We start from the raw sequence: 10,957 nt of genomic DNA, 5'->3' as shown, positions 1-10,957 counted from the left end.
CCTGAACCACATTCTGGTTTAGCGAGCAGGCAACAAAGATCCAATAATTTCATCTAAAAGCGAGATTTTGAAGGCCTCATATAGCGAAAAGCTAGTAAATTCTGCATGAGAGATAACAAATGCCTTTATTCGTTAATCTCGTTGGCATTCATCAGTGATCTCAAGTTGCAGAGTATTTAAAATCCAACCCATGAACAAAGTATATATGCACATCACCATGACTTATGAGTAATTTTAGTAGCAATCCTTGACAAAGTATCTTCTTCCGTGTGAAAGCACGTCAAAACTTCTTCTATACAGATTAAGGTTTCGTTAGGGACAGATTTCTTATTGCTTCTTGAAGCGGCTTTCTAGCACAAAAATTTCAATTTTTGTACTAAAAAGCCGCTTCAAAAAGCAGTGAGAAAGCTGTCCCAAACAAGCCTAAGGCTTCGTTTGGGACGGCTTTATTACTGTTTCTTATAGCATCTTTTTAATAAAAAAAAGATTAAATTTTTTATACTAAAAATCTGCTTTAAGAAGCAATAAGAAAGCTGATGAAGCTTAAGTCCAATTCCTCCATTCAATCCTACAGCTGCAATGAAATTTAGAGAACGAAGTTATTTCACAAATTCTGTGAACATTGATGTTAGCCAAGGCAATCCAAGCCGCCGCTGTGTCTCAGCTTCGGAGATCTTTAAAAAACGCGTTACTTTGACGAGAACGATCTTTTCAACCTTTCCCATTCCTCTGGGCCTCTATGGTGCAAATTTACAAAATACTTGAAAAACCGAGCATCTGAGCATGCAAGAACTGTACTCAAGGCAACTGTAGGACTAGCCAATTTCCTATTTTTGGTGGAGAAGCTAACTCCATTCTCCTTGAGCCACTGGAACATGGAAAATCTCAATTTTATCTTATCTAAGTTGTAGCATAAAAATGTCGGAAAAGCGGCCAGTGCCTCTAAGGGATAGCCCAAATCATTCAGAAGGTAAGTACTCTTCTTGTCAAGAACATCAATGGACTGGTTTAACACTGGGGGAACAGCTTTGATCATTTCAGCTGCAGTGTGGCAGTCGAAACCGATTTCAACGAGGAAATCAAACCTTTTCTGCAGTTGATCCCCTCTGCCTCGAAACTTCTTGAGCACTCTTGCCATTTCATCAGAGTTCTCAACAAAACCTAATCTTAGCAAGAAATCAGTCTTTTCCCTCAGAAAGGTGCCTTCAACTTTTGGCAAGTTGATAGCGCTTGACTTCTTACTGGTAATCAGATAAGTGAACTGATTTGGATCTTCTTTTATGATGTCGCATAGCTGGTGCTCCGACAGTTTCGATCTCTGCAAAACAAAATAAGGGCTTTTGCTGGAGGATGCCCCCAGAACATGAGGGTGAGTCTTGACAATCATTTTAATGTCCTCCACATTCATGCCAATGTCAAATAAGAAGTAAATGGACTGCCACAAATTTTTTACAAAATTTCCAGCAAGAATTTGAGGATATTGTACAAATAAGAGTAAGATATCATCCATTTTAATACCCAGTTTCAACAATAATGCAACTAAGATGTAAATCTTCTTCCCAGAATCATCAAAAACAAATCTTGGATGCTGATTGATTAGTGTTTCGAGGTTTTTTTGGTTGCAGCCCATCCCATCCAAAAAATTAAGCATTTTAAGAATTCGATCCCAATGGTATACGCTCTTATCCGACAAACACCCCCTGACCAAATCCAGTTCTACTCCTAAGGCTTTCAGTTTTGTAAGGACTTCAAGAAAATCTCTGTTAAGCTCACCAATCAGAAGGGCTGGGCAACAGGTGACCAACTTGATGATTGTTGGTTTGCTCAAGCCAAGCCTCTCATAGCTTTGAAGTTTCGAATTCAAGACATCATGATTATATCTGAACATCTCACTACCTTCTTTGTACATCTTCCCAATTTTACTCCGAGGAACTCCATAGTTGCAGAGGACATGGTAATTCTCTATCAAATGATGATCATCTGTTAGGTAAATTAAATTGTGAGGGAGAAGGGCATACAGTTCAGAAGGTTTCAAGCCTAAACTCTCAAAGAATGGTTCAAATTCATTGATGGGAGTGAAGCGAAGAAACCTGGAAACTGACCGCCCAACTTCTTCGCCATCATTGACTTTTGCTAGGAGACTCTGAAGGAATACAGGCGAGTTCTTACTAATGTGCTCGGCGTCGGTGAAGTTCAAGCACCTGGTGTAGTGGAGATAGTCGAAAAGTGCATTCTGTGCATCTGTTCTCTCCGTTCGAGACATCCTTGATCCAGAATTTCCATCAGGCAGTGAGCTTGTAGCCTTGCTTGAGATGTAAGAACAGCTATGTTTACTTCGAAGGTTCCGCAAATTGCAAACATCATTCATCTTATGGAAGCAAGCAAAACTTCTGCTCCCTAGTTTGGTAGACTTACTAAAAACTTTCAATTTCAAATCACCTGCACCAAATAGCAATGGAAATTTCTGCAACTTGCATGATGAATAACTTCTTGCACTGAAAATTGCATCTACAGTTGCCGACTTCTTAGGGTCAAAAATGGAATTTCTCCACGAGGAACCATACGGTTTCTTCTCCACAACAATAAGACAACCAGAAACAGCAGGAATAACGATTGCGTTAGTCGTTTGGGTAAGCATATTTGGAAAAGAAGCTCCTTGTAAGAACCAGCGGCTTAACATGATTGATTTGAGGGCTAAAAAAGTATAGCAAGGCTGCAAATTCTAGAACATACATCACCCTACGCAAATCTTTCTTCGAGAAATAGCTGTTAAGTTTTCAGTCTACGATAAATCTCCAACCACGTTTTTTTTTGCTTTCTTTCGCCATTAGAGATTAGAGGTACCGTTCTCTTAGCTGCATGATCTCCGAGTATGCGCAAAACCCTAGACTTTTATTTCTCCCCCTATTTCCAAACAGAGGATATTGTACTTTGTTGTTTTCGTCCGTCAGATTATACGGAGAATAAATCCAACGGTTCTCCTAAGCCGACTCTTTTAGAATCGGCAAAGCTTCTTAATCCCCTAAAAGGCTAAAACCCAAATAAAACCCAAGCATCAGCTCAAGCGAGAACCGTCGAGGGCAAAATAATGCTCTTGTGATCGGGACTTGAGGGAAGAACATAGTACTTTCCTGACGGAGGATGAAGAAAATAACTTCTCTCTAAGGTAACTATAGTTTCTTCATGTCTACTATTTAGTGGCGCCTCGAGTTCTTATATTCATCTAGATGCCGCTTTTCTCATCGAAATAATGATGATCCATACGAAAAAACTAGCAAATTCATGTAGTCTCAAATGGTTTTCGAGGATTTGTCCTGAAAATGATACGTATTCATCAAAAATTCAAACTTGCTGTCAGTCCCATGCTCCAGGTACCAAACGGCATCTTGGTTATCAAAGAGCTTTGCATGCCCTGGAACCATTCTTTGCCAATCGAGTGCCGCATATTTCATTAAATGATCGAGTTTTCTTAGCGAAAGATCCACATTTGAATGGTCTCAGAGGCTTTGGCTCTGGTATAACGCCGGAAGATCGACAGATATTGCATCCCAGCAATCGAAACTTTGCAAAGGCTCAGGCTGTTCTTCTTGATTATCTTCATTCCACTAGAGGCATATATTTCACTGATGCGGAGCACATCAGTAAAAACTGTCCTATTTTTGTTTGGAGGATCTTGGAGAAGGTAGAAGATAAAGAAGAGATTGGAAGGGCACTAGTTAGGTATCTTCGCTACCATCCTATTAATGAGTTTGAGCCATTCTTTGAGAGCATTGGTCTGAAACCTTCTGAGTATATTCCATTTCTTCCCCGAGAATTGATGTTTCTTTCTGATGTTGAAGAATTACTTAATAACTACCGTGATCTTTGTAATTATGGCATTGCTCGCAATAAGATAGGAAAGATGTACAAGGAAGCTAAAGATATTTTCATGTATGGGCCCGGTTTGTTAAAATCAAAGCTTCTATCTTATGAGCAACTTGGTTTGAGGAAGTATACGGTGATCAAACTCGTTGCTTCTACTCCAGTTCTTTTGTTAGGTGATGTTAACAAGGAATTTGTTCTGTTGTTGAAGAATTTGGAGGAGATTGGCTTACCACGAGATTGGATTGGAGGGACTGTGTCTGAGAAAAATACTTGTTTCTGGGGTAAAATGTTAGTGCTTTTGAAATTTTTCAAGGACATGGGATTTGACGAGAAAAAGCTTGGGACTTTAATTAGTAAGCATCCTAGCTTTTTACTTGATGGTTCAGGAGAAGCTGTGTTTTCTGTGACTTGTCTTCTTCTGAAGATGGGTGTTTCAAGAAAGGAAATTTTCTTTATGTTTTCAGAGTTTCCTCATCTTCAAGTTGGAAGCTTTGCACGAAATTTGCGGAGGGCCTTTGAGTTTTTAGTTGAAATTGAAATGGACTTTGAGGATATAAAAGAACTTATCTGCCATCACAAAGACACTTTAGGTCTGGTCTTAATGAAGAAACCTACTAGCATAATGTCAAATCTGAGTAGTGGAAAGAAAAGGCTATGCAAAATCATAACTGATGATCCTCACCAGATGCAGAAATATGCAATGGGATTGAAAGTTCCTCCCCTTCCAAGTGATGACTCCATTCTGAAATCAATAATAGAGAAGAAGAAGTTTTTATCTCATCTAGGCTTTGTTGATAACTCGAAGGAGATGAAACGGGCCCTTGAGGTATTTCGTGGAAAGGGTGATGAGCTGCAAGAGCGGTTTGATTTTTTTGTTAGAAGTGGACTAAATCCAAGCGATGTTCTTGATATGTTGAAAAGGGCGCCTCATATTTTGAACCAGAAAATAGAAGTCCTTGATGAGAAGCTTAGTTTTATTATAAATAATTTGGGTTATCCATTAAGTTCATTGGTGAGGTTTCCACAATGCATGTCATACACCACAGAGAGGGTTAAACGTAGGCATTTGATGTATGATTGGCTTAAGGAAAGAGGAAAAGCTACAACAGCTTTAGCTTTAGGTAGCTTAATAGCTTGTTCGGACAAGATGTTTATAAAGAGATTTGTAAGCCTTCACCCAGACGGTCCCAAAGTTTGGGAAAGTTTCAAAAAAAGCATTATCTTCAAGTGAATGAACTTACTGGTTTGAATCTTTTTGTAATTTTGATGCAAAAGTAAGGTTGCTTATTTTTATTAGAAATTTTGTATTGTCTATTCTTTGAATTCAAATCTTATTTGTTCAAATAATTATATCAAAATTATGAGTATGTTTGTGTGCATGTAAAGGCTTTGGTTGACTAAACTTCTTCCATATGGGTGTAGATGTAAGTCTACAGTGGAGGGTGGTCTTAATCCTGATTTGAAAGGAGGAAATCAAGAGAGGTAAAAAGGAACCCTAGAGATGTGAATGTGGAAAGGTAGAGCGAAGAGAGTTTTGAGAGGAAGATAGGGATTCATCAGTTGGAGAGATAGGAGGTGGAGCTACAAAGAGGGAACATTGTGATAACAAGGAGGGCAGATGGGAAAATATGAGAGGTATTGGGGTTGGTGAGGAGGCAAAGAAAGAGAAAAGTTTTATTAGAAGGTTTGTGCGGTCTAAACATACAATAACAACAACAACAACAACATCATGCCTTTGTCCTACTACGTGGGGTCAGCTACATAAATCCTTTTTGGCCATTGTGTCATCTTAAAAGTCAAATTTTCATTTAAAAATTTGAGACAGATTCCGCGTCCTGTAGACCTGAGCCGGCCCAAGGGCCGGCTGGGCCGGCCATGGTGAACCGGCCTAACATATTAGTCATCAGTTATTACTTTTTTTATATGAGAATCTACCAATTAATTTGAATGTTTTTGATGATGTGATTATGAACAAAATTTGGGTTCCTAGAATCATAGTAAATATTGAAAGTTCTATGAATACACCTTTTTCTATCATCTTGCTAAGAAGTTCGATTTGGATTGGTTGAATTATAGACTTCCAAAAGGACTTCTGATTGGCTTATTGTGGGAGAGAAGGGTGCTGGAAGGATTAATTACCCTTCTAATGATATGAAGGGACTTTACGTCTCATGAGACTAGGTAGGTGAAATTTATGGTGTTGAGAGTTTAATACCCAACTATGATATAATCTAATAGTTGTCTTACATGATGTTTATCTTGAGGTAATGGCATAAATATACAAGGGGTGAAGTGGATTATTTTAAAATATTTTTAACCTATGTATTAGATCTGAATGAGAATTTGATTCTTAACCGGATACAATGGAGAAAAAAGATTCATGTAGTCAACCTCACGTAGTGGGATAAAAGCTTGTTGTTGTTGTTGTTGTTGCATTCTATTATTGCCCAATAATTTAATAATGATTAAAAATAAGATAAACAAAAAAGCAAGTAAAATGCAAAAAAAATTAAAAAATTAAAATAAAAGATCCAAAACCATCTTAAGGATTACATCCTCTCACCTATTTTTTTTTTCATTATTATTATTATTATTATTTTGACTGGAGTCTGAGAAGCCTATTAGCAAATGCTTTTTTATAGGTAATGAATGCAACCAATGCTTTCACTCAGAGAAAGAAGCCTACTATTCTTAGCACAAATTGGGAGGTCGTAAAGCCTCAACTTCAAGCCATGAAATTGGCAAGCCCTAATATATGTTGTTAGGTAATGTCTTCTTAGAGAAGATGATCACTATAAATATTAGATCTCTCTTTAAAACCATTACACAAAGCTCACATAGCTAGATTTGCTATTGGAGGAACAAAGCTTTTAATCATCAGTTTTGATGCATCCAAAAAATAATTCAGAGACTTATATTTTAATATTTCAAGTTCACATTCATCATATGTTCATTTCTGTAGGACGAGAATAATTAGTTTCAACTAATTATTTCGGTTGGGTTACATCAAGGATCAGCCTTAAGCCCATATCTTTTTGCTTTAGTCATGGATGTTCTCACTAGACATTTGCAAGAGGATGTACCTTGGTGTATGCTTTTTGCTGATGATATTCTTCTTGTTGATAAGACTAGAGAGGGAGTTGAAGGTAAACTTGAATTATGGAGGTCGACCTTAAAGTCTAAAGGTTTTCGCTTGAGTAGATCTAAAACGGAATATATGGAGTGTAATTTTAGTAGTAATAGACCTAGTGAAGGGATTGTGACTTTGGGCGATCAAGTCATTAATAAGAGTACAAACGTTTTTAAGATATCTTGGATCTATTGTTCAGAGTGATGGTGAAATAGATGGGGATATTATCAGCAGAATTCAAGTTGGATGGTTGAAGTGGAGGAATGCATCGGGCTTGTTATGTGATAGAAATGTACCCCTCAAACTTAAGGGAAAATTCTATAAGATGGTAATGAGGCCTACAATGCTTTATGTGAGCCGAATGTTGGCCATTAAAATAGAAGCATAATATTAAGTTATGTGTGGCATAGATGAGGATGCTCAGGTGGATGAGTGGCTTTACCCTTAGAGATAGGATAGAAATGAGCATATAGTGAAAAGGTTGGAGTAGCTCCAGTAGAAAGATAAGATTAGAGAGAGTCGCCTTAGATGGTTTTGGTCACATATAAACGGCGGCCTTCCGATGACTCGGTTAGGAGAGTAGAGGTATTAGATTTGACTTATGTTAGAAAGGTAGGGTAGACGCTAAAAAGACTTGGTTAAAAAATATTAGGAATGACCTTTCTTTATTAGATTTAAACGAGAATTTGACTTTTAATAGGACACAATGGAGAAAAATGATTCATGTAGCCGACCCCACGTAGTGGGATAAAGGCTTGATGTTGTTGATGTTGTAGATGGAACATACAAAAGCTATACTTTGCAGAAATCAAATGAAATATTATCATATAAATAAGGAATGTTAAATAGAATATCTTTTGATATAACATTAATAAAGTATACATTAGGATTTACTTCAGATTTTAAAGCATTAAGCTAATAACCTCACTATAATACTACTTGAATGTAATAACAAAAATCAGAGGAAGTCTGAAATATTAATTGATTATATTAAAAATAATTTTTAGAACACTCTTTGACAACACAATAATCTAAAAAACAATTGCAATAAGATGAGTAACAATAGATAAAGTCTGAAAAATTATCTAAATGACGTAAATTGGTTTATAGTGGTTCAACAACCTTAAGATTTACATCCACTCGAGTTTTCTTAAGATTTTCACTCGTTTCCCTTCTTAATCGTAGCAGAGAAGCCTCTCACAAACAATCCTTAACTTGTAAATGGCTCCGCCCAATACTTTGCTAAAAATGAGAAGCCCGTTACTATTATCACTAAATACTAGCTCATAACATCCTAAGTTTATGAACATGGAATCAGCCACAGCTGCCGCAAATTGCTACTTAGGCTTCGTTTGGGACGGCTGCAGCTGTCGGTAACGCAGGTTGTTAAGTTGTTTGTAGAAAAAGCTGCTTTTTAAAGTTGCTATAGCTAAATCAATAAATTTTTTTGGGTAGTATAACTGTTGAGTTGCTGTGCTGCTGCTGTATAAAACAAATTACCTTGATACCCTTTTATATATTGAGATAAATATATAATCAACTTATATTTCTGAATTAAAATTAACTAATTTTTATCCAATCTCTTATAAGTTTATATATCAGACAGTTGATAAATATAATTCTGTAATTTTATTTAAAATTTATGAAAAGATAGAACAACAAAACAAACAATCTCATTTTATTCATTATTTTTAGCAAAAAATAAATAAAAAATAGTGTAACTATTTTTAACTCGAGACTAATATTTTTACAGAAACGTTCCTTATCCTTGCACATCAACTCTCAGTCCTCACTATCCACGACGACCTCCCCCTTTTGTCTCCGATCTTCCACTCTCTGAATCCAGAATCGAAAATGGCATCGATTCCTTGCACTATCCACAACCATATCTCATTATCTTCTTCGTGTGCTCGCTCTTCCCAGGTATTGCGTTCTCCGTTCTTGGCTTTCACAAAGAGAGTCGGGTGGCGGAGAGATTCGCGGTTAATGAAGAGAGCAGATTTAGCAGGCGGAGGCGGTGGAGCTCGGTGTTGGTTTAAGTTTGGGAACCGCGGCGTCGACGCGAGGTCGCTGGATCTATAGAAGCCAATCTCGGGACGATTTCGACCGGGATGATGTGGAGCAGGTATTTACGGGAATATTTGCAGCGGGGATTTATGTCATTTTCCTCTTCGAAACAGCGGAAAGCACGCGGACCGCAGGACAGAGTGAAATGTCGCGAGTCGCACTTGCGTGCCGCGAAATTTTTCCAACCGGGTTCTGCCGCAATGCCCTCAAATAGGGGTGTCAATTTCGGGTCACGGGTCGGGTTCGGGTCGAACCCGGAACTGACCCGGGTTCAAACGGGTCAACCCTAACCCGACCCGGGTAGAAAAACGGGTCGGAAAACCAAACCCGGACCCGACCCGGCGGGTTGCCGGGTTGACACGACCCGACCCGGTTTGGGTGGCCGGCGCCGGAACGGCGGCGGCGGACGGCGGGGGACGAGAGCGGGACAGCGCGGGCGGCGGTCGGGCGCGGGACGCGGCGCGCGGCGGGCGCGTCGGGCGAGTTCGGGCACGGGCACGCGGCGCCCTGGGCAGGTTGGGCACGCGGGCGCGCGGCAGGAGCGGTCGGCGCGGGCACGCAGACGCTGGGCACGCGGGCAGGCGCGCGGCGGGCAGCGCGGGCAGGCGCGCGGCGGGCGGGCGCGGGCAGAGGCGGGAATCGAAATTTTTCGAATTAAACAGGTTGGCGGGTTTACCCGGCAACCCGCCGGGTCAACCCGAACCCGATCCGTTTTTTAAACGGGTCGATTTCTGGAACCCGAACCCGACCCGTTTTGAAATCGGGTCGGGTTCAACCCGGATTTTCCGGGTCCGGGTCGGGTTTTCGTGTCGTGTCAAATATTGACACCCCTACCCTCAAACGATCATTTAATAACTTTTTGTAAAGCAAAGCAATAGCTACGTGGTCTCAAACTCATCCTTAATGTCTTCTTCAAGTAGATGAACACATTGAGATCAGAGTTTCCTCTTTCAAAATTAACACATAAAGCTAATAAAACTAAATTTTTAAGCGGAGGAACAAAAGTTGGGAAAGTGTGAATGACTTGGTGTAGCATATCTATTAACAACTAATAATATTAATAAATCTTCCATTATTATAATCAATCAGCCATCAATGCATATAATAACTAAAAATTTAAATTATTGTATGATCGAACTATCCTATCATGATCATGCAATAGGTTCATTCATTTTTAGAATGAATCTTTAAGATTGCTTAGTAAGATCCTCATCTTATAGTTTGAAGTCATATTATAGTACTACAACAACAACAACAACAACATCAAGCTTTTATCCCATTGTGTGGGGTCGGCTATATGAATCTTTTTTCTTCATTGTGTCCGGTTAAGAATCAAATTCTCATTTAGATCTGATAAAGAAAGGTCATATCTAATATTTTCTAACCAAGTTTTTTTAGGTCTACCTCTACCTTTCTTCACATAGGTTAAATCTAATACATCTACTCTCCTAACCAGGTGATCGAAAAGCTGCCGTTTTATGTGACCAAAATCATCTAAGGAGACTCTAATCTTATATGCAAATGGAGCTACTCCAACCCTTTCACGTATATGCTCATATTGTATCCTGTTCCTAAGAGTAAAGCCACTCAAACACCTGAGCATCATCATCTCTGCAACACTTAACTTAATATTATGATTCTCTTTTAAAGGCTGATATTCTTCGTCATAAAGCATTGCAGGTCTTACCATCATCTTATAGAATTTTTTCTTAAGTTTGAGTGATACTTTTCTATCACTCAATAAGTCCAATGCATTCCTCCACTTCATCCACCCAAGCCCCCCAAGGTATCTAAAACGTGTACTCTTATTAATGAATTGATTGCTCAAAGTCACAAACCCCCCACTAGATCTTTTACCACTTAAATTACACTCCATCTATTCGGTTTTAGATTTAC

At 38.9% G+C, this 10,957-nt stretch overlaps 3 protein-coding genes across 19 annotated transcripts in view; 2 read left to right on the top strand and 1 right to left on the bottom strand.

Annotated features, from left to right (window-relative positions):
• Positions 1-530: 530 nt before the first annotated feature.
• LOC110107653 (transcription termination factor MTEF18, mitochondrial-like) lies at positions 531-2,975 on the bottom strand. Of its 2 annotated transcripts, XM_020837966.2 has the most exons (2): positions 2,091-2,268; positions 531-1,980 (listed from the first exon to the last, which is right to left on the bottom strand). In XM_020837966.2, the coding sequence occupies exons 1-2, from the start codon at positions 2,122-2,124 to the stop codon at positions 689-691; spliced, it is 1,326 nt and encodes a 441-aa protein (XP_020693625.1). In that variant the 5' UTR covers positions 2,125-2,268; the 3' UTR covers positions 531-688. The 2 variants fall into 2 exon arrangements, with proteins under 2 accessions (XP_020693625.1, XP_020693624.1); XM_020837965.2 differs by having other exon boundaries at positions 531-2,975.
• Positions 2,976-3,036: 61 nt separating this feature from the next.
• The window catches only part of LOC110107656, a 112,789-nt gene continuing 104,868 nt past the window's right edge, over positions 3,037-10,957 (top strand). For 14 of the 16 annotated variants that reach the window (XR_003701213.1, XR_003701219.1, XR_003701212.1 and 11 more), the window contains exon 1: positions 3,037-3,166. The gene's annotated coding sequence lies outside the window, so the exon portion shown is untranslated. The remainder of the gene's footprint in view (positions 3,167-10,957) is intronic. The other 2 variants (XR_003701227.1, XR_003701228.1) reach the window with 2 other exon arrangements.
• On the top strand, positions 3,162-5,164 carry LOC110107655 (transcription termination factor MTEF18, mitochondrial-like). The gene has a single exon (XM_020837970.2). The coding sequence runs from the start codon at positions 3,251-3,253 to the stop codon at positions 5,093-5,095; it is 1,845 nt and encodes a 614-aa protein (XP_020693629.1). The 5' UTR covers positions 3,162-3,250; the 3' UTR covers positions 5,096-5,164.

This window comes from Dendrobium catenatum, unplaced genomic scaffold (genome assembly GCF_001605985.2).
Source record: "Dendrobium catenatum unplaced genomic scaffold, ASM160598v2 fragScaff_scaffold_716, whole genome shotgun sequence".
Taxonomy (NCBI): domain Eukaryota; kingdom Viridiplantae; phylum Streptophyta; class Magnoliopsida; order Asparagales; family Orchidaceae; genus Dendrobium; species Dendrobium catenatum.
Note: the sequence above shows the minus strand (reverse complement) of the source record. Positions and strands in the feature narration are given on the sequence as shown.